Genomic DNA, 27,563 nt, shown 5'->3' with positions numbered 1-27,563 from the left:
TTGGAGGTTTTTAAGAACAGGTTGGACAAGCATCTGTTAGGAATGCTCTAGATTTACTTGGTCCTGCCTCAGTGTATGGGGCTGGAGTAGATGACTTTTCAGTGTCCCTTCCAGCCCTATATTTCTATGATTCTTAAAGGTGCTGCCTGCAAACAACAAATATAACTCCTTTAAAGACACATCAGTCAGGACTTGGAACAGGAAAAGTGGAGAGGGAGTCCCAGGATTCCCTCAGCTGTAGCCACGCAGAGTTGCAGTTTAAGCATTAGGGGTGAAACCTTCACCTTCCTGAAGTCAGTGGCAGTTTTGCTATTGACTTCATTAGAGCCAGGATTTCACCCTAGGTTCAGAATGCCTAGGTCAGTGCTCTTCAACCTTTTTACGCACAAGATCGCTTTTTGAATTTCAGATCAACCTAGGATCTGCACCCCCCTTCCCCGAGGCCCCACCCCGCTCACTCCATTCCCTCCTCCCACCGTCGCTCACTCTCCCCCACCCTCACTCACTTTCACCAGGCTGGGGCCGAGGGGTTTGGAGTGTGGGAGGGGGCTCCGGGCTGGTGCAGAGTGTTGGGGTGCAGGAGAGGGTGAGGAGTGTGGGCTCTGGGAGAGAGTTTGGTACCGGAGGGGGCTCCAGGCTGGGGTGGGGGTGCGAGGTGCAGGCTTTGGCCAGGAGGCGCTTACCACAGGCGGCTCCTGGTCAGCGGTGCATGCCGCTCCCAGAAGCGGCTGGTTGCTGGCAAGCCTCTGCGGCCCCTGGGGCGGAAGGGGGGCAGCGGTTTCCGGCCAATGGGAGCTGTAGGGATGGTGCTGTGGCCAGGGGTAGCTCATGGAGCCACCTCATCCCCAACACTGCGTGGAGATTAGTGAGCCACAGCTGGTTTTCACACTAGTACAATGCTGTTGTACTTGGTTTTCCAGCACTGCGTGGGGAACAACAACAACAAAGTTACTGTCTTCTCCCACAAATAATTCATTGAAATTAGAACAAACATTTCTGTTCATATTAGATGCTATGAAACACCTTCCTTCTCCACTTTGGGATCACTGCTAAATTTGACACTGTTCTTTTAAGTTGGATAATTTGGGGTGCTCCAAGAGTGTGTATTTTACAAACAAATCTTGTAATCATTTGACACTTTTGCCCTGAAACTAGTTTTTGTGTCTGATATTAAGTGGTGTTATATCCTGTTTATTCCAGAAGGGGATACATGCTGTAAAGATCTTCATGCCTCTCTGAATTTTTTTTCAGACTTGGAGCAGTCTTTGGTCCGTATACGCAGCCTTCAGCTGCGGAATACTGGGACATGTGGACAGCAATCCGGACAAATGATGGAAATCTTGTTGTTGGCAGGTATGTTGCTCTCTAATTTCCTTGTCTGTTGATGTCTCACACCAGCTCATCCCTGTATTTCCAAACTGAGAGCCATGGAGCACTTACTGGTGGTCTGCAGAGAGCTGCCTGGTCACATAAGAACACAAGGGTGGCCAATGCCTGGTGCTTCATGGGAATAAACAAAACGTCATTTATCGAGTGATCCATCACCTGTCGTCCAGTCACAGCTTCTGGCAGTCAGAGGCTTAGGGACACATGAGGCATGGGGTTTGTCACTGATCATCTTGGCTAATAACTATTCTCCATGAACTTATCTAATTTTTTTAACCCAGTTATACTTGTGGCCTTCACAACATCCGCTGGCAAGGAATTCCACAGGTTGACTCTGCATTGTGTAAAGTAGTACTTCCTTACATTAGTTTTAAACCTGCTGCCTGTTAATTTTATTGGGTGGTGGTTGTGTTATGTGAAGGGGTAAATAACACTTCTTTACTTACTTTCTCCACACCAGTCATGATTTTATAGCCCTCTCTCATATCCCCCCTTCGTCATCTCTTTTCTAAGATGAACAGTCCCAGGCATTTGAATCTTTCCTTCTATGGAAGCTGTCCCATTCTCCTAACCATTTTTTTTATCCTTCTTTGTACCTTTTCCAATTCTAATATCCTTTCTGGAGATGAGGCGACCAGAACTGCGCACACAGTTCAAGGTGTTGGAATGCCATAGATTTATACAATGGCATTATATTTTGTCATCTTATCTATTCCTTCCCTAATTGTTCCTAACATTCTGTTAGCTTTATTTGACTGCCCCTGCACATTGAGAAAATGTTTTTAGAGAACTATCCAAGATCTTTCTTGAGTACTAACAGCTAAATTAGACCCTCATCATTTTGTAGGTATAGTTTGGATTATTGTTTTCCAATGCGCATTACTTCGCATTTATCAACAGTGAATGTCATCTGCCATTTTGTTGCCCAGTCACCCAGCTTTGTGAGATCCCTTTATAAGACTTCTCAACCAGCTTTGGACTTAACTATCTTGAGTAATTTAGTATCGTCTGGAAACTTTGCCACATCACTGTTTACCCTCTTTTTCAGATCATTTATGAAGATGTTGAACAGTACAGATCCTTGGGGGGCCTTGCTATTTACTTCTATCCATTTTGTAAACTGACCATTTATTCCTGCCCTTTGTTTTCTATCTTTTAATCCGTTACTGATCCATGAGAGGACCTTCCCTCTTATCCCATGACTGCTTACTTTGCTTAAGAGCCTTTGATGTGAGACTTTGTCAAAGGTTTTCTGAAAGTCCAGGAACACTGTGTCAGCTGGATCCACCTGTCCCCATGCTTGTTGACATCCTCAAAGTATTCCTATAGATCGGTGAGGCATGATTTCCCTTTGCAGAAGCTGTGTTGACTTTTCCCCAACATAGCGTGTCCTTGTGTCTGATCATTCTGTTCTTCAATATAGTTTCAACCAATTTGCCCTGGTACTGATGTTAGGTTTACCAGCCTGTAATTGCCAGGATGGCCTCTAGAGCCTTTTATAAAAATTGGCCTTACACTAGTTACCCTCTAGTCATCTAGTATAGAGGCTGATTTAAGTGAAAATTTATATACCACAGTTAGTAGTTCTGCAATTTCACATTTGAGTTCCTTCAGAACTCTTGGTTGAATCTCCTCTTGTCCTGGAGACTTATTACTGTTTATCAATTCGTTCCAAAACCACCTCTATTGACACCTCAATCTGGGACAGTTCCTCAGATTTGTCACCTAAAAAGAATGGCTCAGGTGTGGGAATCTCCCTCACTTTCTCTGGAATGAAGACTGATGCAAAGAATTCATTTAGTGTCTCCACAAAGGCTTTGTCTTCCTTGAGCCCTCCTCCAGGCAGTGAAGGAAGAGCATGAATGCCTGTAGAAATAGCTGGAATCCAGGAGGAGAGGCCAGCCTATCTGTACTAGCCAACGTAGCTGTTGGCATGCGGATGTTGCACAGCTGTAAATGCCAACTGTGCCCACATATCTATTCAGGGGACACCATCACAGGGCCTAATAACATCAGCCACACTCTCAGAGGCTCGTTCACCTGCACATCCACCAATGTGATATATGCCATCATGTGCCAGCAATGCCCCTCTGCCATGTACATTGGTCAAACTGGACAGTCTTCTACGTAAAAGAATAAATGAACACAAATCAGATGTCAAGAATTATAACATTTATAAACCAGTCGGAGAACACTTCAATCTCTCTGGTCACATGATTACAGACATGAAAGTTGCGATATTACAACAAAAAAACTTCAAAACCAGACTGTAGCGAGAGACTGTTGAATTGGAATTCATTTGCAAATTGGATACAATTAACTTAGGCTTGAATAGAGACTGGGAGTGGCTAAGTCATTATGCAGGGTAACCTATTTCTCCTTGTTTTTTCCTCCCCCCCGCCCCCGCCGACATTCTTGTTAAACCCTGGATTTGTGCTGGAAATGGCCCACCTTGATTATCATACACATTGTAAGGAGAGTGATTACTTTAAATAAGCTGTTACCAGCAGGAGAGTGGGGTGGGGGAAGAGAAAACCTTTTGTAGTGGTAAACACCCATTTTTTCATGCTTTGTGTGTATAAAAAGATCTTCTATACTTTCCACAGTATGCATCTGATGAAGTGAGTTGTAGCTCACGAAAGCTTATGCTCAAATAAATTGGTTAGTCTCTAAGGTGCCACAAGTCCTCCTTTTCTTTTAGCTGTAAATGGGATTGAGATTTGGAGAGGAGATAGGCCATGCACTTGTGAATGGGGAAGGGAGGAGGTGGTCCACAGAAGATCTGAGGCATGGTCCACACTGTGAAAGAGTCTGACCAGCTCTGCTCTATAGGAGTGGTAAAACTGCATGAGCATTCCTGTGGATGATGGAAAATACCGAAGTGTGGTCTGGGGGCCAGGAATGCCTGAGATCTAGCTCTGCCCCTGACTTTTCCTGTAGCTTTGGACAAGTCAATTTAAACTAGCCCAAGGGGGGAAACGGGCTTGTGCTTTTTTTCTTTTTCTTGATTATGTATGATGTAGCTTGACTTCATTTTTCTTCAGAATAAATTAGGGGGTTCCTCTCTGATTTGGTTGGAGGCTTTTCTTGGACAACACAGAGATGTGGAGTGGGAGCTGGGAGCTCTTTTGGCTCTCAGTTTAATCAGTAACAGGGAAGGAAGTATTAAATCATCAATGGATGAGCTGTTCTTCCAGCTGTTTGTTCAGCAGGTGTTAGAGTGTTAAATGGAAGTGTTGTTAAATGGAAACAAGCAAAAGTTGTAATCAGAATAAAAATCACCTCCCTTGTGGGTTAATTGGATTTCACTTCTTATCACTTCACTTCACTTTATCTTTGGCATAAATCTTCTAGTTCTCCAGTCATGCCTAGTGTCTTCTAGGAAAAATGTAACCTCTTCCCCAAACCCCCCCCAAGAAAAATACCCTTTCTGTTAATAAAGTTAGTAATAATACCTTTCAGGCCTTCAGTATATATAATGAGGAAACAAAACGGGGGAGAAACCCAATGACTTTTTCCTCTGCTGCTGCTCTTTAACTACTGCCTCATTTTCTAGATCTAAAGAATGGGGCTAATACATACTTCGCTCCTGTGTAGAGAGGCTGTGATGGGGAATAAGCCAGTGTCTGTAATGCACTTTGAAGGTATATTAAGTAGGATGATAAGAGAGTAGAGGAAAAACAACCCAAGTAGCAAATTTGCACCTGCACTAGCTTGTGTGTGTGTAGCTGGAGTTCTGCACACGTTGCACACGCATTGCAATGTATTCCTGTCGTGTCTCCTTGGCATGCAACTTGATTCAACATTTTAACAAGAAATTCAGTGCAGAAATCTCTCCTGTAGCACTACGATTGAAAGTTCATCGTGCATTTCCTTTCCCAGCTGAACGTTGCTTTGTCATGGTGTCTGTGTTGCCCGTCCCTGCTGCGGTGTACTGCATGCCTCCATTGCTGGAGGATGGAAGAACCAGACTGACTCTCTTAATTATGACCCAGATAGATTGCCTTCAATAAACAGGAACTGGCTGTACGGCAATTGGCTGTTTATAGTAAATCTAGCTTCTTTTAGTAGGATTTGAGCCCTGATCAAACAAGGAGGGTGAAAGAGGATTATTGGGATTGGCCCAGATGGCTGCATTAACTAGCTCTGCTAGTTAAGACCAATGCAGCCAAGACAAGGCAGGGATGGGATCAGAGCGGGTTTTGTAAGCCAGGTCCATAGCCTAGAAACTCCATTCATGTCTCTTACCCTGTGTTAGGCTACTGAGGACTTTCCGTGGATTTTGGCTGATCGTGATATGGATTTGCACTCCCTGGCGCTGTATGTTCAGTAAACCTAACTAATGTGGATATCCATGCTTGGATGGGTCTCTGCAACCAGAACAACTGGAAACCTTGTTTTTTAAATGCAAGCTTTAGTTCCTGTAAGAAAATGGTATGGCCCTCATAAAACAGCATTGTAGCTGTCAGATCGAGAGCCACGGATCTGAGGAGCTGGTTGTCACTGAGAGGAGGGGGGCTTAGAAGTATTTGGAGTTAAAGTTGTAACAGTAAGATAGAGAGAGCCAAATATTGTGATTATATTTCCTCTCTCACATGCCCTTTCCCTGTGAAGGTGCCTTACTACCATGTCCTCTTCTGTAGTAAACTGAAACCACTTCCTACCTAGGTGAAAAGGCAACACAGAACCCAGTGTACTGCCTGTAATATGAACCCCAGAGTTTTCAGATCTGACTGTCTGCGATTCAGTTTCCTCCATTCAGACAGTACAAGAATGCCAGCACAGTAGAGAGATCTCATTTCAGATGTTGGATTCCTAGTTTTGCATTGATGGCTGGAATCGAGCACTTTGTGGGTTTTTAAAGCAGCCTCGTGGTAACCAATAGCTGGGAGCTCAGTTACTGCCCTTGGTCTGCAGCCCGGGGGCGTGTGAGGAGGGAGTTTGTGCTTCACAGTGGTAATCAAGCTGCATATGTGGATATAATAGTTGAGTCTTGTATGTTTAAAAGCAGGTTTGTACTTCTGTAATGTAGAGCTAAAGTACTTCAGCAGGGTAGGTTGGTACCATTATCCCCATTTACTGTTGGTATAACTGAGGCCCAAGGTCCAGTCCCATGACTCGGGCCAGGTCTATGCTACAGAGTTAGGTCGATATAAGGCAGCTTCTGTCGACCTAATTACGATGGTGTACGTGCTACAGCCTTGCTCCTGCTTATGTAAGTGCCCAACTACACCGACATCATAATTACACCTCCACGAGAGGCGTAGGACTTATGTCGGTGTAATTAGGGCGACACAGTATCTGTGTAGACTCTGTGGGTTACCTGCATTGGCTGTTGGCTGTCATTCTTGTCAATTTCATGGCACCCTGCTGGAGCTGTGAAATTGATAGGAAAACAAGGTTCCCAGCTTGGGCTGTCACCCTGGGGTAGGTGGGGACCTCCAACTTAGAGCCTGGCTGCTGTTGGGCTCCCTGCGCCTGACCAGGCTGCTCCCCAGTCTCCCTGTTCCCCGCTGGGCTGCTGCCTGGACTCCTGGCTCCGAGATGGGCAGCTGCCCAGGCTCTCTGTTGCCCGCTGGGAGCCCGGTTGCACTGAGGCTCCTGGCTCCCTGCCGGGAACCTGGCAGCCACCTGGGTTCCGGGTATGGAGCTCCCTGCCAGGATTCCAGATATAGAGCTCCCTCCTGGGAGCCTGGGTGGCTGCCGTGCTTCCAGCAGGGAGCCGAGAGGCTAGGGGGGCAGGGAGCCTGCGGGGCAGCCGAACTCCCGACGGGGAGTTGCGTGTGGAGCTGCAAGCCTAGGCTCAGCCCTCCATACTGCCCCTCTTAGGTCAGTGGAAGCGCTCCTGGTGAGGACATGCAGCACTGCCAGAAGGAGAGTAGTGAGGACATGAACCACTGCAGTAATTACTAGGGTGGTTGTAAGTCAACCTAACATAGGTTGCCTTAAGTTTGCAGTGTAGACAGGCCCTCAGTCATTGGAATATGCTGACTCCCTGCTTCTACACAAAAAGGAATTGGCTACTACATTATACTTCGCCTCTGGGCAGCAGTCTTGGCTAAGACACTTAGAGCTTTAGGAGCACAGGATTTGCCATACGGGAACACACTATGGAGCCTTCTGATGTGGTATCCTGACTCCAGCAATTATCCTTATTTCCTGCTTTGGATGTAGGCACATTTCCCCACCTCAGCTGCTGCTTCATCCCTGAGCCACCTGTCAAATAATGTTCCTAGCCAGTTGTGCTGTGAACGGCTTGTGGGAGAATCAGAGGCCAGTGACTTCCAGTCCAAACTGAGGCAGGCCAGGAGCAGATGGGGCTAATTCTAACACACAGAGGAGAAAACACACTTCCTACCCAGACCTGGTGAAGTCTCTGAAATGTTTTAACACTAATTAGACGCTGCGTACTTGGCAGAACCACCCACTTGCGTTTTGTACAATGGGAGACTGTGCAGCCTGTTTGGGATTCTTAATTTTTTCTATCAAATTGTTGGGCCCCTTTTTAAGGGCTCAGTTAAAAATAATCTCCAGAACTGCCTGAGCTGGGCTCAGGGAAGAAGGATGCTCTTGTGGTTCAAATACAGAACTGGGTGTGAGGAGACCCAGGCTCTGCCAAAGAATCATTTTTTGACCTTGAGCAAGTCACTTGTGACTGGATGCTTCAGAGGTGCTGAGCACTTGTGCTTCCCATTGAAGTCAGTGGGGGCCGGGGGAGCACAGCAACCCTGCAGATCAGACTATTACATGCTTTGTGTGAAATGTAGGGGCTAATGCCTACTTTACACGGGAGTTGTGTGGTTGGTTGTAAAGGGCTTCATGATCCTTAGACGGAATTGGAAAGTATCTTTCTTATTACAGCACGTCTCTCCAGGCAGAAAACGCAGAGGAATCTTCCTGGCCTGGAGAACTAATGCTTGAACTAATGCTGCAGCTCGGTAGAATTCAGTGTAGGGAAGCTTTGGTCTCAGTCCAGTCCTAGGGGACCCATGACCACACCACACCACTTGGCATCCCCATGGCAATCTCAGCAGAGAGACCAAGACCTGTGTGGCCCTGGAGATGGAAGTTCCCTCTCTCATTTAGAGCTGGTTTCTCCGGGGCAGGGTTGAGACATGCTCTCTGAGCAGTAAGGGGGAAGCTTGCACCTATTCTGGGGACAGAAGAATTCAGTCTCCAGGCCTCTGAATCCAGCAGCTTTCACCAGCACTACGGAGTCACGGGGAGAGGTGAGGAGGGGGAAACACTGCACTTCTGTTGCAGCTTTAGCAGCCTGTCCAGGTAACTGACACTGATTCCACTCGGATTCTGTGCTGCTGCTGGATGACATGACCATGGGCAGGTCTTTACTGCTAATCCTTGTTCGACCAATTCTGAAAGTGTAAGTTTAAAATGTCCCTTTGTTTGATCAAGCCCTGTCATCTCTCTAATGAGACACTTGTTCTTTAGTATTTTACAGTATATAAATCAAAGAGAGAAGCACAGAGACCGTTGGATTGGGGCTCTGACATCCACCTCTGTTCCATGTAAGTAGGAAATAGTTTCCTCTGAGTTATTAGTTTGGGGAAATGCCTTGACTGGTGTCTATCCAGCCTGCGGAGTCCAAGCCTCCAAGCACGGCACTTGATGTATGACCTTTACACTTTCACACTGGGACCAGCCAGGATTTTAGTCCCATGTGACACTGGAGCGTATCTTTGCTCCCTTGCAGGACTGTGCCTTACAGCTTGCATTTTTTTCTACACATCCTTGTTGGAGTTGCCAAATGCAGGGACTGGTACCCAAGGGCCGTTGAAGTTTTGGAGCAGCCAGGGTATCAGCCCTGCTTTCTGTCTATAGCAAGTTGTAAATGCCATGGCAGAAGTGAGTTCTTGGAAGGGATTTGAATGAGCCATGGGGACGATTTGGTGAAATCGTTTAGGGAGGCCAGTAGTGTGGACGAATGCACAGACGTGAGTGGGAGAAGGGAACAAAGGCTGGCAGCAGTGGTTCAGGGAGGGGAATGGGTGATAGAGCCTGGAGTATGAGGATAAGGAGCTTGAACTTGAGGCATTGGGGAGCCAGTGGCAGGATTGTAACCAGTGTAATTCTCGTCTAAGCCAGTTCCTTTGAGGCACTTTGGATCCTATTGCAGATCTGTAACACCTATTGGGGGTGTCAGGTTTGCCCCTGAAAAGCCTAGGCACTCCTCAAACTCGGGAGACTCTTCAGGCCCCCAGGGAAAGGTTGGGTGCCGTTTGGGGTGGGGATGTTCATTTCAGAGGAACCTGCCTTGAAGATAGAGAAGCATCTTCAATCTCCTATGACTTCCCATCTAGACTGTGACTTTATTATAGGTCATTTGTTTAATCTGATTAGCCTTGTTACATGGGGAGGGGGAGGAGGGAGCTTGCTGAGACAGTTGCTTAGCTGCGTGTAATGTGCTTTGGGGAAGGGCAGCTTGAAGAAATAGGAACGTTACAATCCAACTTAGTGTATTGTCATTCTCTGCCTTCAGCTGCTCTGTTAAACAGCTGCAATGTCATCCCCCAGCCCCATGAGATGGCTGCATTTCAGTGGAGGGTGGAGAACCTCTGTGAACCCCCACATCTACATCGGAGGATTTGAGATCCAAGGGGGAAAAGGGCTAGAGCAGTGCAAAGTATAAGGGAGCTGCCCTTGGCAAGGCAAAATGAGATTCACTTACGGCTCCGGGTGGGCATCTGACGCTGCTCGCGGCATGGAAATGAACTCGTTAACTAGGGCTGATGAAGTTAGGCCTGGGCTGTGCATAGGTTTGGTACCAGCACTATCATGGTTGAGAGGAGACTTTTTTTTAAACTGATTCCAGTTAAAGCAGTAAAACCTCTAGTGGCCACAGCTGCATTGGTGTAAAGGTGCCTTACGATGGTAGAACTTGCTCTCATTAAGAAGCCTATAGCTCAAGAAGGCACCTTTATACCAATAACTGCACCCACCCTAAGGGGGCTGTGCTGCTTTAACTATATTGGTATGAAGTGTTTACAATCTGTGTGAGCAGACAAGCCTTTAAGGGCCTGACTTTTCTCTTCAGCGTGCAAGGGTCTCACTCTTGAGGTTTCACTTGTGTGCAGTCTCTGTGCTCAGCCCAGGCTTGCATGTTACACTTTGATTGTGTCAAGCATGTGCCTTACAGTTTCCCCCTAGATAGTCGGTCAATCCCGTCACTTTCCGGAGCACTGAACTCTCACCCCCCTCAAATGCTATGCTACAGCTGCATGCCAGCCATGGTTCCTGGCTACCACACAAGCTAGTGAAAAATACCCCACTCAGACTGGTTGTAAACACTCATTGTGCCTTTTTGAGAATATACTTCCAAGGCAGAAAGCTTCTCACGTCTCCAGTGGCTGCTGGCTTTAATGAGGGATTTCTTGCGTGGGTAAAGGTACTGTGCATGTGGACAACTTGGTGGATGGAAGCTGTTTGTGTTCTTCCCGTTTGCAGTGCATCTAATCTATGGGCCCTTGGATCCTGTAAATCCATATCCAGAGTTTCTTCAGCTCTACAGGTAAGTCTCATGGCCACATTTTAGGCACCGCTAGAGACTGATTTTTGATGCAGTGGCTGCTGTGGTGAAAGCACGGGAAGTCACTGGTTGCTGTGGTAGTTTCAACACGTCTCAAAACACCACTCATTTTAGATGGCTTGAGTTTAGGATCCGAACTAATCATCCATTTGAAAATGACAGCATTAGACTTTTCTTCATCGCTGTATGAGATCATTAAATTGTTCAGTGTTTCAGTACATAACCAGGAATAACTGGAAATCTCCCACTGCTGAATGTGAATTTGGAAGAATCTGTCAAGGGGAGATGAGAGTTCCAGTCTGGTGTGGATTCAGTTAAGGAATAGGTTTGGGCTAAACTATCGTCTGAGCAGGATCTTAAATTTGTAATTGATCTAATGGCTAGGATTAAGTAAAACATGCCTGAAAAATTTGAGACCTTTGCTATAAATTGAAGGAGCAGCTCTCTTCCTGGGGTGGCTTCTGGCAGTGGACACTTTAGTTGGGCTCTCACTCAGTCTAAGGGACGTCTGACCACGCATGGTGTATCATCACGGTATAGCCCATACTCTATGGCAGTGGTTCTCAACAGGCTGCATAAAAAGCACTAGCAGAGTACAAACTAGGGCTATTAATCGCAGTAGAATACAATTGAAATGTATTAAATATTTTGATTTCAGTTACAATACAGAATACAAAGTGTACAGTGCTCACTTTATATTTTTTTATTACAAATATTTGCACTGTAAAAATCAAAAGAAATAGTATTTTTCAATTCACCTCCTACAAGTACTGTAGTGCATCCTCTTTATTGTGAAAGTGCAACTTACAAATGTAGATTTTTTGGTACATAATTGAACTCAAAAACAAAACAATGTAAAACTTTAGAGCCTAACAAGTCCACTCAGTCCTACTCCTTGTTCGGCCAATTGCTAAGACAAACAAATTTGTTTACATTTACAGGATATAATGCTGCCTGCTTCTTATTTACAATGTCACCTGAAAGCGAGAACAGGTATTTGCTTGGTACTTTGTAGCCAGTGTTGCAAGGTATTTACGTGCCAGGTATGCTAAACATTTGTATGCCCCTTCATGCTTCGGCCACCATTACAGAGGACATGCTTCCATGCTGATGATGCTCGTTGTTAAAATAATGCGTTAATTATTTAGTGACTGAACTGGTTGGGGGAGAATTATGTCTCCTGCTCTGTTTTACCCTCATTCTGCCATATATTTCATGGTATAGCAGTCTTGGATGATGACCCAGCACGTTTGTTTTAAGAACATTTTCACTACAGATTTGACAAAATGGAAAGAAGGTACCAAGGTGAGTTTTCTATCAGATAACTACAGCACTTGACCCAAGGTTTAAGACTCTGAAGCGCCTTCCAAAATCTGAGAGGGACAAGGTGTGGAATATGCTTTCAAAAGTCTTAAAAGAGCAACACTCCAATGTGGAAACTACAGAACCCGAACCACCAAAAAAGAAAATCAACCTTCTGCAGGTGGCATCTGACTCTGATGATGAAAATGAACATGTGTCAGTCTGCCTGCTTTGAATAGTTATCAAGTAGAACCTGTCATTGGCATGGAAGCATGTCCTCTGGAATAGTGGTTGAAGGGACGTTTGAATCTTTAGCACATCTGGCCATAAATATCTTGCAATGCCGGCTACAACAGTGCCATGCAAATGCCTTTTCTCACTTTCAGGTGATATTAAAAAAGAAGTGGGCAGCATTATCTCCTGCAAATGTAAACAAATTTGTTTGAGCGACTGCCTGAACAAGAAGTAGGACTGAGTGGACTTGTAGGATCTAAAGTTTTACATTTTGTTTTTGAATGCAGGTTTTTTTGTATATAATTCTATGTAAGTTCAACTTTCATGATAGAGAGATTGCATTACACTACTTGTATTAGGTGAATTGAAAAATACTATTTTTTACAGTGCAAATTTTTGTAATAAATAAAGTGAGTGCTCTACACTTTGTATTCTGTGTTGTAATTGAAATCAATATATTTGAAAATGTAGAAAACATCCAAAAATATTTAAAGAAATGGTATTCTGTTTAACAGGGCGATTAATTTTTTTAATCACTTGACAGCTCTAGTACAAACAAATTGAATGCAGACAATGACTTGTTTATACTGCTCTACTATATTCACTGGAATGTCAGTACAATATTTATATTTCAATTGATTTTTTTCTTTGGCACAGTGCCTGGCAAAAACACAGTGGTGGTATAAAAGCATGCAGACTAAGTGGGTGATAATGTAATGCCCATGCTAATAGAGGTACCCCTTGGGTTAAGAATGGCCACACAGGATCACAAGATCTTATTGCAGTTGTATGGACCACTCCACCTCTTGGAGCAGTCTTGAAGCCTAGTCTGATTACTTGTCTACTCCAGTGCCTGCAGTTACTAGCTGTTCCATTCTTTCAACAGGAAGGTGCTTCCCATGTCTACAGTCTCTGTTCTGGATGACCACATTAGCCACTATCCACAGCTTGAAGATCCTATGGGCTTCCTGAATGCATATTTGAACTTCATCAACTCCTTCTGAGCAGCTACGTGGTCTTTCCCTCTCATGCTTTGGCTCAGAGGTGTTTGGGAAAGATCCTGCTTTTATTTCCAGACCGGACACTTACCTTTCCTGTGCAGAGTCATCTTTGGGTATGTTAGACTGCTGCATATGTGTAAGGAACTGAACCTTTGGACACTGGGAAGGATTAACCTCGAGGGAGTTGTGAAAGACACTGAACATCCAAGGGAAGTTACTGATAGTAGTGCTGGTCCTGGGCCAGAAGGGAACTAGTGGTAGGTCACAGGGGGAGGAAAGACAACACTGCTAATCATGCTATTCCAAGACTCCTTCCCTCTCCTTGTGGCCAGAAGAAGCCCGGCCTATTCCAGGAAGCCACATGCCAATTAGCTTGTTTCTAGAACAGTAAAGGGCACAGTAGATCTTTCTCTTCTCTGAAAGTGCATTTAACTGAGCTACTGAACAGACAAGTTTTAAAATGGGAAAATATCTACATTATAATTGTCAGGCATGGTTACCTAATTCTTCATTGGAAGGGCTTGTCTACACATTAACTATACTGCTCTAGTTAGGGCAGCAAAATCCCCTTCGTGTGAATAGTTATACTGGGGTAGGAGCACTTCTCTTGGTAGAACTGTCTACAGAAGGGCTTTTACTGGCACAGCATCTCCCCTGACTAGCCCAGTTATGCCAGTAAAATGTAAGTGTGGAACAGTCCTAAAAGGCAAGTTTCCTTAACCACTATTAGTAGTAGTCAACTCCATAACGTAATAAGGGGCAAATTAAATTGCACTGTAGCCTCTACAGTGCCAGAATCAGCCTGAAGCATAAAGTCAGAGGGCTCTTTACTTGAAGTGTTAGATAAATTGTGTAGTATACACATAGCTTAACAATCCTAAAACTGATTGCCACTATTAAAGCAATAACTACTTAAAACCCCAGGAATTTATAAAGTATTAAAAGCAAGTTTTAAAAAACCCCAAGTAGGGGCTCTGCTGCACAAAGAGGCTTTATGTGACCACCTACTGGGGAAAGTAGTATCTTTCCTACAGAGTTGCAAGTCCTGCCCTTAAAAGGGACAGTGTTTAACTCAGTTTTAGACTGAAGGTTCAGAACTGAAGTCATGTCATACTTCTAAACTTTACTTAGTTGTTCCAGCACTGAAGTTGTATGTCCTTCACACAGCACCAGAGGCAGAAACATTACAAAACTGATTGTCAAGCCACGTTGGCAGGAGGACTGAGAACCACTGCTTTTTGCAACTGAACAGATTTCTAGTTACTAGCATCCCATCAAGAGGAAAGGTTTTCCAGTAGGGGCTGCTTTGTGCTGAACTGAGGTTTGTCAATTGCTATGGCAAAACTTTTAACGATTCTATTTTATTAGCAACAATTCAACAACTTGAAACTGGAATGATCAATGTTTATTTTCTGTTAATAAAAATCTGTTTTGACAAAAGACTAATTCCAGTTTGTTTTTATCCCCTATCAAGTCTTGTAAGGTCCACAGATGCAATCAGTCAGAGGAACATATAACTGATGACCAGGGTAGGGGTGAGATCCAGTATTATGTTACAGAGACCAGCCAGAGCTGCCCTTACTGCAACCTCATACAAAATGACAAAGAATAAAAACTCCATGCAGAAGGTCAGACAGGACAGAGCCAGGCTGTTTAAGATCCTTGAGGTGAAATCCCCCTGCAGGTATTAAAAATAGCATGACTTAGCCTACAGAGGCCAAGATGACATCTACTGGTGTTTCATCCTTGCTCCTGACAGTCACCTGCATGGTCACTCCATCACCTAATGCCAGCCTGGATCTCACCAGCACATCATAGCCACCTCTGTACACACCTGGGGACAAAGAGCAGGATTTTGAGTAGATTAATGAAATAGCTCCAGTAGTTACCCTTCAGTGACTCAAAGCCCAGCCTGTGAACCTGACAGCTGTACAGCCACAGCCTAAATAATGGAAGAATTAGTTAAAGCTGCAGCCACCTACAGAATGGAGCAAATGCTTTCAGCCAAGTAACAAGATTCAGACACACCCTCCTTAAAGACTGCTAATGTCAAATAGATTCAGGTTTAAAATGTGTGACACAGTGGATTAAACACAGGGCTAGCACCTGAAGCCCAGGCCCCTCCAAAGAGGTAGTGATCATTCCTGCTACATGCCCATAAGCAGAGCTGCTCTGGGTTCCGAGCCACAGCTGAGAAAGGAAGAGCCTGTCAGGACTCACTTGAGCCTTTCCTCCTACCACTGTGCCCCTTGCGACATTAAAGCAACCCTGGAGAATTAGCCATTTTCCTAAGGATTAGGGCTCTATGCACAGAACTGTGTTCCAAACCCTATTTAATAGTCACTGTATATACAAACTCCCACTGGAGTCACTAGGAATTCTGTGCATGGAGCAGATACAGAATCTGAGCCCTGAGAACTGGATACTATAGTTTTAAATGCAATTTTCTATTTTACTGTTAATAGCAGAATAAGAGAGTAGAAATAAGTTGAGTCTTTCCCATTTCATGTATCCCCAAAATGTGAGAGGAACAGGGAGTGTGTCACCAAATAAGTGCCTGGAGTGTTAGGGCAGGTTTTTAGTGAGCAAGAAGATGCACCAGGAAACTGAGAAGTGCTCTGGGGTGTTCTGGCCTGCCCCTGGAGATGGGTAAGGAGCTTAGATTAAGCATTTGACTGTAGGTTAGATCCTTTCAGAAAGGGGTTTAATACACTTCCTGCTCACAAAAAGCAGCAAGGAAAAAAAGATGGAAAGGTCTAGGCTGAGGTGCACCTAACAGCACCCTGTAAAGGCAACATGCTGTTGTACATAGCTCTGTAATCCATTCTCTCTCAGTATTTGAAAACAATCTCTTGACCCCCTGGAAATTTCAGTGTAATAAGTTTGTGTTGCAGAGGAGTATGGAAACAAACCCATCAGTGGTGGATGCTTACCAGCTAGATACAGCGTGTGGGAATTTTTGTTCTCTGGCACTTTATCGGACCTCTCACATGGCTGCATGCCCAGGAACTTGATGATGTTACTGACAGCTTCTGCATTGAGAGATTTAAAGAGGAAAAAAAGGTTATTTTTACATAGTCTGTTAACATTCTGATGTCAAGTTTCCTGTGCAACTTTAATTCACAGTTAGAGAACATGTTCTGAGCATGACTTAGGGTTTAGCCAATCTAGCTCATTAAGTGGGGTGTGAAGCCTCAGGGACTTGCCACCCTTTCATTACCTCTTCCCCCATCACAAATAGTCACTGAAAAGTGCAACTTTTCCCCCAAGCCACTACTTTTCAGAAGGGAGGTGGGTGGTTTCCAAACCCATCATTGCAGCACACAGCCATGCAGCAGCCACACTATGGGTACTCAAATTTACCAGGCCCCAGAAGGATCTTTCTAAACTAGCATAAAAAGTCTCTCCCCGAACACCACACATATTGTTTCCGCAGCTGGACAGTGTCCCGCCTGGGTTACCAAACAATTAGGGAGAAGGGATCATCTCACCATCAAGGGTTTTAATTGAACTGAGAGCAAAGGTTTCCTCTTTCTCAAAGTCATCTCCTACTTCCTCCCAGGCAGCTGCGAAGTTGGGCTTTAGGACCTTCTGAATATGATCTGACACTGTTACCTCCAGATCTTCCAGCTGGCAGAGAAACAAGGGAGAATTTGGGGCTGCACAGAATCACACACAAAAGGCTCTTCAGTTTATGGTACGTCTACACTTGGAGCTGGAGGTGTAATTTGCAGCTTGGGCAGATGTACACACGCTAGCTCAGATTGAGCTACTGCACTAAAAATAGCCCTGCAGCCTCTGCGGCAGGACAGAGTAGCTGCCTGAGTACATCCCCAGGGTCCCAAGGGGGACTGTACTCAGGGCGGCTAGCCCATCCCGCTGCTCACACCACCACAGCAATAGGTTATTTTTACCTCACTAGCTTGGAAGAGTTCACACACATGTCTACCGCAGCTGCAGATGTCACCTCCAGCTTGAAGTGCAGACATAGGCTTACAGAGCGGGGAGGAAGACAGCAGCATAGGATATAGTTATGACTGGTACAGGCCCAGTACTCTAGACTCATTTCAGAGGATAGCTGCAGTTTAACATGTGCATGAAGGCCCTAGAAAGTAGAGGCAAAGTAATGCTTGTGGGCTTTATTAGCAAGACTTAAGACTTTTAAACAAATGTCAGTGAAATGAGCTCCCTAGCAGAGGTGCCATCCAAGAAGCATGCTCAATTACTACAACTGGAGGACACGTTCTAGATCCTATTATAAAACTAGGAGAAGTTACCTTGCAAGAAGCCAAGAGCACAAGGGAAGACTTCAACTCCCCAAAGCCTGAGGAGTTACTTTGTATGCCAACACATGCACCTCGCTGAACAGAGAGTCAAGCCACAGGGAGCTTCTAATCTAGAATGCAGACATGACACAAGAGTGCAGGCAAACAAAATAGGGTGGGGGTAGGGTTGGACAGGGTCACACAAATAAGATGAACAAAGTACACCTAAATGGAGTCACCGCACAAAGATTTGGCAGAAGCGAGGTTTTAGGAAGGATCTGAACAAGGCAAAGGGTGAACAGCTGGAATGATTTTGGGACAGTGTTCCAGGCAGGAGGGTAGCAGAAAAGAGTGGGGGGTAGGGAAGACACGAAAGGAGACTATGGCAGAGTGATCAGAATCCCACAGGGACAGGAAGACGCACACACTTTAGGTGCGGCAAACAAGACTGAACTTACCACATATTCATCATCATAGCCATCGTCCTCTGGCACCCCTGTGTTTGGGTTGCAGTCTCGGACTGTAAATTTCATTGTGCAGCTGAAAGTACAAGCGACTGGGAAAAGGGGAGAGAATCAGGAGCGTGTAGTTTCTTTTGTCTAAACTGAGTGCTGAAGCTCTCCTTTCCCATAAAGGGAATAGCAATAGCACCATACCAATGATCTCCTCCCCAAGATAGAGATGTAGCAGGTTCCCCAGGTAGCCTGGGAATTAACACCACAATTTAGAGAGAGAGTTTATTGGGGAATTTTACACTAAATTTAGGGTAAGGGAAGTTTCCCAGACAGGTAATATGCAGAAATTAAAGCACACTGGGACCAGCCAATGCCCTTTAAGACTTTGGAGTCAGATCAGATAGGTGTTCATAGCCATTAGAAACCACTGCAATGTTCTCTTGCCATACCGACTATGATCTAGAAACCTGAACCACACTTCAGTGGTCCAGCCTAATTCTAAAACTTCCTAATGACATTAAAGTGTAACAAAAAATCCAGTCCCAAATACAATATTTAACCAAGTTAAACTAACCTCAAGCCCAGTGGGATTTTTACTATGAATGAAAGGCAAAAAACAGCCTCTTCTACCCTGGAAGAAAATTCAATCCCATACATCAATGATTTTAACCCAGTGTATGGGACAGAGAACTGCAACAGTAAAACATCTCAATCTCCTTTACACCTAGAGATACTGTGAGGCCCATCTTTCTGGCCATCTTTTCATTTCAGTTTGAATTAGTGTTACAAGCCCTGTCACTACAGCTCTATGTCTAATACATCTGATGGAAGAGGGGATTCTGATCTGGTTCATTACCTTATCGAACAATTACAAAAACTGATACATTCAGTTCATAAACCAAGGGAAATTGGCAATAATGCAAAAATTAAAGGAAACAGTTCAGCTGAATGCTGATACTCTGGCAAAATGGGCCACAAAAAGGAGGACGGTTACAAATTTAAGGCAGGCCAAGACAGTATCACAAGCGTCTAGGGAATGACTCTCTCCCAGTTCGGGAAAAGAGGTAGCACCAGGCTAAAGGGGCAAAGCTTGGTGGAGGTACAAAGATCAGTCACCGCGGTCTTTGTTTAGATGTGGGCAGTTAAACAACAGTAACAAAAGTTTAGCTATTGAGTGAGTAACAGGATCCATGATGTGTACAGGAATAACTGACAAGTTATTAGACCAGGCATACTAAAAAGCCTAGGGAACAGGGGATCCAAAACTGAACCACCTAATTGGTCTCAAATGGAGACAGTGACTGGGACAAGGGCACCTATCCGAAAATTGGGTTTGAAGCTTGGACCACTGAATTTGAACAAGACATCTGAGTGGCTGAAACAGTGGATGAGCTAATAATTGGCTTGCATTTCATAGCAAGGGAAAGATAGAGGCTTGTTAAAACCCATTTTGAGACGCAGGGTTTAAGGGCAATCTTTGCTACTAAAGCTCTTGCAGCTCTGAAACAAGAACTAATCCCTGTTTGTTTGCTGAATTTTTCTGACAAGCAGAAAATAGTAAGAAAAAGGGAAACCATTTCAGTGGTCAGCAGGGCGGGATTTAGCATTTTTTAGAGCTGAAAAAGGCTCTTGGGTCTGCTCCTGTTTTGGCCTATCCTTGGTTCAAAACCCCCTTCATACTGGACACAGATGCTACTGCTTACAGTTTGGGGGGACAGCTTGGCTACCTCTCCTGAATCTGAGACTGTAGCTGTGCAAGTTGAGTCTGGAAAAGTTCCAGAGGTGAATTCCCCCATTCAAATAGAACAGCCAGTAAATGACACAGAAATGACATTCCAGAGGGGCTGGCTTAATGAGGCCTGCTCCCTCACACCCTGGTGGTGGTGGTAAGAAAGTCCAGCAGAGAGCGAAATATCCCACAGCGGGTTGGGTGGAAATAAGGAATCAATTTGGGTTGGTGATGTGAGAACATCTTGATAGAAAGACAGAGCACACGTGTAAATAATTAACCTTGTATCATTTGTAATTTGTTAAACTGTTTGTTTTCTTTCTGTTTGGAACGGGCCATATAGGGGGCCGCCACCATTTTGGGTGCCAACAGGACAATGGGTGGAGCTAAGACGGGGAGAGGGATGTAGCCATACAGAAGGAACAGCTGAAAGCATAGCGTCCAACCCCGGAAGAAACCTGGGTAGAGGTTTTTGGGTCAGGGGGATGTGGGCAGGCTGAAAAGAGCATTCCTGGTGCTGTGAGCAAAAGAAGCTGTTTCATGCTATTTGATTCCTTCTGCACTCAGAGACGCAGGGCTTTGATCGTTCTTTGTAAATACACAAACCTGTGTTGAAGAAACACCTAGCCACAATTTCTACTCCCAACATTCCCCACAGCCCCAAAGCTGCTCGGGTCGAAAAAGGGCAACATTAGGCTGATTCTGTTCCTGTGTTTCGTTTCAGGCAGTGTCCATATTTTCCAGTTTGCTGCTTTAATAACCTCAAGACAACAAGGAAAACTCAGTGTCCCCTTGTTATTAACTGCATTGCTCCTCCTCCTTTAACATATTTTTCTTTCCATCATCCAGTGTAGCTGTATGTATTTCGAAGTGTATATATTATTTTGACTAACTGTAGATCCTACACAGAACACTAGTGATAGTTTACAGAGTAGCAGCCGTGTTAGGCTGTATCCGCAAAAAGAAAAGGAGGACTTGTGGCACCTTAGAGACTAACATCTATTTGATGCATTCAGTGGAATCCGATGAAGTGAGCTGTAGCTCGCCAAAGCTTATGCTCAAATAAATTTGGTTAGTCTCTAAGGTGCCACACGTCCTCCTGTTCTTTATACTAGTGATAGTGAAACTTGAAAACAAAAACAAAACAATGGTAGAATCTAACATCAAGACATACAAAATTAACACATTAAATGCAAATCCTAAGCATCTCGCCAGCGTTTCTTTGAGAAGTCATTCAAGTGGCCTACACATGCAAAACATTATCCTTCCATTTGGTACCTGCAGTGGGATCATCCTGGGGCAGTCGGACGAGAGTGTAACACATGCCCGGCTGGTTGTAAGAAAGGCTGGCTGCTGGGATAGAGCGAATCACATCGTAAGCATCCGATGGTTCCATCTGCACAGTGACCCTCTCTAACAACTGGTCATTTAGAGTGTTTGTGCAGTCGAACTGCAAAAGTGAAGCATAAAGAGGAGGGGACTTGAGTGCAAACACTTCTCATTAAACATTTTCTGAAATCAGCTACCGTATTGCCATAAACATGGAGAACATCCCACCTCATTACCAATCATGCTCTCTGTGGTCCTGATGGCAGGGAGAACTCGGTACAGACTGACTCATGTCTCCCACACTCTTCATTTTCAGGACTAGACTGCTCTTCACTAGCCTAGAAGCAGAAGACTGGAGGTCTCCAGGTGTCACAAAGACTCAACTTGGTCACCACTATAGCTCCCACTAGGACAGGATGTTCTTCTCCAGCACACACTAAATACCAAGCATTCATGAAATACCCAGTCTCTGAAGGGTCCCTTTGGAACTCCAGCAAATGTACTTGTCTTACCTGGAAAACCATATGATTAGTGAACACATGCTTAGTACAGCAAACAAAGTATTCTGTTTCTGCCTCTGTAAGCTGCACTGGCTCAGACGACTTGAATAAGGGACCCAAGCTCTTAAACTCGGGAATGGCAGCCAGTTGCTCTGCACAGAAACAGATGGACAGTGTTAGACACCTTCCGGTGACGGGTCTGAGAATCACCTCCTTCCCTACCAGTGGTAAAATACTTGGCCTATCCACACCTCCCTCCACTGGTCTTCAAGCATTAGAGCAGCGGTGCCCACACGTTTCCTCTCACGTCTCCCCTCCCCCCAGTAATGGCATGTGTCCAGACCCGCATGGGCCAGAAGTGGAGCTGCAGCCGGGCTGGAGGCTGAGAGTGGAGCCACAACCAGGGGCAGAGGGCAGGGGCCAGGGGCCGAGCTGCAGCCAGGAGCGGCGCTGCAGCTGGGGCCACAGCTATGACAGGGGGCAGGGCTGGAGTGGAGCTGGGGGGCTCCCTCCATGCACACCCGCCCCTCCCTCCTGAGGGCTGACCTGGGCCCTGCTGTGCCCCCCGAACCGTCCCTCCGTACCCCCCAGGTGGGCATGCCCCACAGTTTGGGGACCACTGCTTTGGAGACACTATTGATCCCCTCTTCCCATACCTTGGAATATGTCGTGGAGGGACGGAGCAACTTTCTCAGGCTTGCTGGCCACTAGTGCAATTTCTGCAGGAAGAGAAGCAAAGATACTGTGTGGTAAAGTTCCTCAGAAACTCATTTCAGGCCCCATTAAATCTTCCCCTACAGATTCACTAAGCAGTCATGTGTTCCACACATTGTACTGCATGTTGTTTCTCATCCACTTTTTTGCACGCACTAATCAAAGCATCGCCTCTTCTCCTCGCAGTCTGTGGCCTCCCAAGAGAAGAGAGATTAGTGAATCACGGTAACAGAACCCCACCTTTGGCCAGGAATTAAACGCTGTTGCCTTCACCAAACATATTCAGAATGCAGGTCTGACTCCGACTCCACGCCCACTCCAGCTACTGTGCATAATTCAGCAGCTGAGCTTTGTTGTATGAACACAGCATTGCACAAGACTGGCTACCACTTCTCATAAGGCACCAGCTTACTATTTACTCTGTTCTCAGGAGACTGTATCATTAATCTGATTCCAAATCATTAATTTCCCCCAGCCTCCAAGATCTAATGGCTAGCATGAAAGAATTATATAAAAGTTATTTCTAAAACACTGGGAGATCAGAAATGTGTTAAGCATGAAACAGAAAACTAGCAAAACCCTTTTAAATATTTTTGGTTTACATAGCTCTTCCAACCCTTTAAAGATCCAGAAGCTGTTCATAAATTACACACACAGCAGCTCGGATACGCATGCGCCTCTGGGGTAGAAGGCAGCAGCAAACACTGCACTAGAGTAGGAGAGAAGACTCTGGGCCAAAGACACTGGGGCAGGCAAACCACTTCTTCGTATGGAAAATGCCCTGCTTTCCAGTGTCAAGGAGACGCAAACAGGACCTCATCAGACCAAACACACCAGGAACTAGGTGGTATTAAATGTATCCATCTCCAAAGGGTGATGGCTGTGCTGACCCCACTGTGATTGGAGCATGCAGCTTCAGAAGTCCCCCAAGTATTGGGATCATAACCTTGATGCTTGGTCTATGAAGCCAGCCCCTTCTCTAGTAGGTGCTACTTAAAGGAAGCCTGAATATTACCTGCTTTCTGTTCAAAGATTGGTGCAGTAGCTAATGGAACTGTCTTCATGTCAAAAGGCTTGTCAGAAGGCTCCAGTGTGTACTGGTGCAGGGCCTTCTCCATCCCAGGAACGGAGACGGTCAACCCTGCAAAATACAGGTGATTAATACAAAGGGTGTCTGCTTCACGTTAGAAACTACAAGGTGCGGGGAGGAAGCAGAACACACAGTGCTCACTACACTGGTAAGAATTTAGGGCTGTCTACTTAATTGGAAACTGTTGAACAGTCCCAGAATTTGATCATCAGGCCTGTGTCTCAACTACCTCTCTTCTGAAACCACACAAGGAATACGTTAGAAAGGGCTTAAAACTCCTCTACATCCTTGCAGTTGGTTTGTGTCAGTGAGTTGGATGCATGGAACAGCCTGGCATAAATACAATCCAGGTTTAGTTTAAGAGAAGAGGGCAAAAAGCATTTTACCCCATGGTGAGCAGAGCACTGCAAATGCCTTCAGATGTTAAAGAGCTTAAAAAGTCTGCTCTCAACAAGGCAGTGACAGAAAACTGGCACATAGATGGTACCTGAGGATGGAAAGGGTTGACATGCAGCATGAATACATCGTCCTAGGAATGGCAAACTGTTCTGCAAATACATTGTTTCTTAATAATAAATCCTTTGCATGTACAACATTTCATCCAGGGACCCCAAAACACTTTACAGCCAACCACCAGCCCCCTCACCAAGATTGCCTTTTCACCTTACTAGCTGTAAAATGGGGGATAGGGGCCTTGTCCAAAGTCGCACAGCACAGCAATGCTGGAAACAGAACCCAGGAATCCTGACTACCAGTGCCTATGCTCTAGCCACTAGACAATACTCCCTCCGCAACTATACATTACGTAGTATTCAGATACTTTACTCAGACGTGTTAATGCCACATATGTTTGGCTCTGTTCATTCCAGGCATCCTGACTGGAGTTATCCGGGTTGCATTGGAAATGACTGCTATTTGTAATGGAATCAACCCAGAAGATGAAACAACAACAACGTACAATACGAAACGTGCTGCATTCACTTCTATTACCAACCATTAAAGATATAGGCAGCGTTCAGTGCAATCTGCCTCTGCTGCAGCACGTTTAGGTAGAATGTTGCTCTGTCACGAACTTCGTCATCGCTGTCCATCATACACCTGTTTGGGGAATGAGCGCGTTGGGGTCAAAATGGTTCAAAATCCAGCACCATGGACGAAAGTCTGCGCTTGATACTGCAATGCTAGCCTAACCCCTCTGATGGATTTACAGATTACACGGGAAAAAACCTCACACAATATTATAGCTGTGATCTATGTAAATACTCTGTGCCATCCCCCATCTCTAAAATATTAAAATCCAAGTCTGTTTAGCACAGTAATTCACTTGGTTTCCTTGTGCACACAAGAGTCTTCTCTATTATGTATACGGCAGTCACTTAAAGAGTTCATACTCAAGTGCAACATATCAAAGGAACTGAGGAGACCAACAATTGGGTTGCTACCCTGTAAACCTGGGTCAGGTTACATAAAGAACACTCCTGCAGCCCATATTTTGGGGCTACTGATTCTGACAGGGGTTTGTAGCTGCGGCCTGGCCTGACATGAATAATTAACACATGGAGGGAGGCCTCATTTTTTGGAAGATAGAATTAGGGACATAAATGACTCATCAGGTTGAAAACAGAATGTTTATGCTAAATAAGATAAATAAATAGGTCAGTAGGCTAAGTTGACTGAATGTCTGAGCCAGCTAAGGTAAGAGGGAGAACACGCAGGGAATTATTTAATATGAAATAGATAACAAGGGAAGTTAGTCTGTAGAGATGAGGTAAAGAGGAAGTCAAACCACGGTCAATACGTGGACAACACATGGTGCACAGGGATTGGTTCCTGCAAAGTAATAAAGCCAATCCAAAAATATGTATAAAAAGGGAGATGGTTTCTGTATAACTTTGGAGCGGTGATGTATCCTGCATCCATCCCCCCTGCATTTGAGTTTGGTCAACTCAGCATAGCACTGCTGTATGCCAAACAATGATATCTGAGAGATGAAGGCTGGAGTCAAACGAGTTCTTGGGAAGCCGAATGGAAAGAGGTCATGGAGGGAATCCCAACAGGGTTTTAAAAAGTTTTATTGTCAGATACATGAACCACAGAACGGGGACACATACATCAACATGGCTATCCAGTCATCTTTTAGGAATATTACTACTATATACACAGGGTACCTTTCACCCTAAAAGACCTCAAAGCACATTTCATTACCCATTGAATTGCTGCCCACCACTGAAGTGAAACGTGCTAATTGTTTTAAAATACACAGCAGTGCTACATAAGTGTAGGTGACAAGTACAACTGACTGTACAGAGAATATTAAGGAGGCTGGATGGTTTTACTGGACATTGCACAGGACTGGGAGCCTGGAACATCTGAGTTCCAGTCCTAGCAGTCATTATTTGGCCTTGGGCATGTTACTTAACATAACAGTAAAGTGAGTTAGTACCTATTGCTTCCTGGGGCACGAAAGCAAAAACATCTGTAAGTCACCCCCTAGGTGAATTACCCACAATGGCATGTTTTAAGAACAAGTTCAACACCAGGAGTGACTCAAAGGGAATAATGCCACCTTCCAACTCTATCTCCTGTTCAGCATATTGGTTCACTTCTAGTCAAGTACTGACTTGGCTTGACCCTGTTTAGTGTATTAAAGAACAAAGCACATGCACTGGCATTTACTCTGCTCACCTCTGCAAAAGCACCAGGATGCTTGGAAGAAGGCTCTCATTCTGGGCCCCAAACTTCGCTAACGCACTCACAGCAGCTAGACGAGAAAACAAAGGGATAGAAAAGGTGTTCAATCTGTAGCCAGAAGTCTATTCCAAAACATGCACACAGGATTTTTAAAGCAAGCATGTATGCGATTGTCCTGAAGCTACGATCAGGGAGGTTTCTCTTAAAATCTGTGCTTCACCAATTGTAGACCCTCACACAAGGGTTTGAAGAAACATCCTTTAATACTAAAAGGCACCTGGCCAACAACCCTGGGGCCTGCCCTTCAGTCACAGAAGAGGGACAGGATGGGAAGCACCAATACAATCTTCCTCGGCATCATACCCCACCACACTACTTTGCCTCAAACCAGTTCTGGAAGAATTATCTAGCAATGAGGGTAGTTCAGTCTCCATAGCACGTTCCAATCCTTGGCTGCTCATACACACGTGCCCATTAGAAAGTACACTGAAGCAAGCTCATTTTCCATAGGTGGCAGTCACTTTCCTCGCTACTGACCTGGGACACCAGATTGGAACCAATGACTTCAAGATGAAAGGCTCTGTATCCCAGTACCTATCCCCTAAAGCAGCCAGTCCAAGCTAATAAAAAAACCCCAACTTAATTTGACTTCAACTCTGGTTTTGAGGGAGCTTTATATATGCAAAGGAGAGAATTTAGCTCTTTATTAAATTTCACTTTTGAAGATCCTTCTGATAGAAAGATCTGTGGCTACGATGCTGAAGTTTCTGTACAACAGGTCTGTGTTGGGGTGTCCACCCCCAATTAACTGCCCATGCTGCACTTGGAGGAGCAACCTGGGAGCAGGGAATTAGACAGGAGGCTCAGCTGGACTGGAAGTGGAGGAACCTGTATAAAGCCCAGGAGCTGAAAGCAGAAAGGGGCTGTATGGGAGTAGTCTGCAGTCACTCCTACAGTGAAGGGAGGTGTTTTGGGGGCTATAGAGAGTAGCCTACAGTCACTCCTGGGGAGGAGGGAGTTTGGGTTGGCAAACCCAGGGAAGGGGGAGAGCCAGAAAGGTAGGAAAGGCTCAGGGGAAACTCAGCAAGATATGGGTTAGGGCCGACCTTGGCTGCTGCTGAGAGAGCCCCTGAGCTGGAACCTAGCATAGAGGGCAGGCCCAGGTTCCCCTGCCAGCCACTGAGGGAGTGGCACTAAGAGGCAGTGAATGGGAAGACTGCCCAGGATTGCTGGAGAAAGACTTTGGTATTCCGGAAAGGGAAAACACATGACGTGACCTGGCCAGAGGGCTGAGTCATGAAGAGGCAGCAGCAGCAGCCGCCC

The 27,563-nt window shown here is 45.2% G+C and overlaps 2 protein-coding genes across 3 annotated transcripts in view; one reads left to right on the top strand and one right to left on the bottom strand.

The window, feature by feature from the left end:
* Positions 1–14,913, top strand: part of MEST (mesoderm specific transcript) — a 32,650-nt gene extending 17,737 nt beyond the window's left edge. For both annotated transcript variants that reach the window (XM_084648241.1, XM_084648242.1), the window contains 4 exons: positions 1,252–1,353; positions 8,836–8,912; positions 10,849–10,912; positions 13,353–14,913. In XM_084648241.1, the coding sequence (XP_084504367.1) occupies positions 1,252–1,353; positions 8,836–8,912; positions 10,849–10,912; positions 13,353–13,470 (361 nt within the window). In that variant the 3' untranslated portion in view covers positions 13,471–14,913. The remainder of the gene's footprint in view (positions 1–1,251; positions 1,354–8,835; positions 8,913–10,848; positions 10,913–13,352) is intronic.
* The window catches only part of COPG2 (COPI coat complex subunit gamma 2), a 36,525-nt gene continuing 23,819 nt past the window's right edge, over positions 14,858–27,563 (bottom strand). The window contains exons 15-24 of the mRNA XM_084648230.1: positions 26,235–26,310; positions 24,544–24,647; positions 23,475–23,600; positions 22,402–22,464; positions 21,758–21,897; positions 21,195–21,366; positions 18,191–18,288; positions 16,959–17,097; positions 16,401–16,499; positions 14,858–15,301 (exon numbers count right to left, since the gene is read on the bottom strand). Of these exons, the coding sequence (XP_084504356.1) occupies positions 15,171–15,301; positions 16,401–16,499; positions 16,959–17,097; positions 18,191–18,288; positions 21,195–21,366; positions 21,758–21,897; positions 22,402–22,464; positions 23,475–23,600; positions 24,544–24,647; positions 26,235–26,310 (1,148 nt within the window). The 3' untranslated portion in view covers positions 14,858–15,170. The remainder of the gene's footprint in view (positions 15,302–16,400; positions 16,500–16,958; positions 17,098–18,190; positions 18,289–21,194; positions 21,367–21,757; positions 21,898–22,401; positions 22,465–23,474; positions 23,601–24,543; positions 24,648–26,234; positions 26,311–27,563) is intronic.

This window comes from Lepidochelys olivacea (assembly GCF_965140295.1).
Source record: "Lepidochelys olivacea isolate rLepOli2 genome assembly, chromosome: 1".
Lineage (NCBI taxonomy): Eukaryota > Metazoa > Chordata > Testudines > Cheloniidae > Lepidochelys > Lepidochelys olivacea.
The sequence above is the reverse complement of the archived record's forward strand: the minus strand, read 5'-3'. Positions and strand labels throughout refer to the sequence as shown.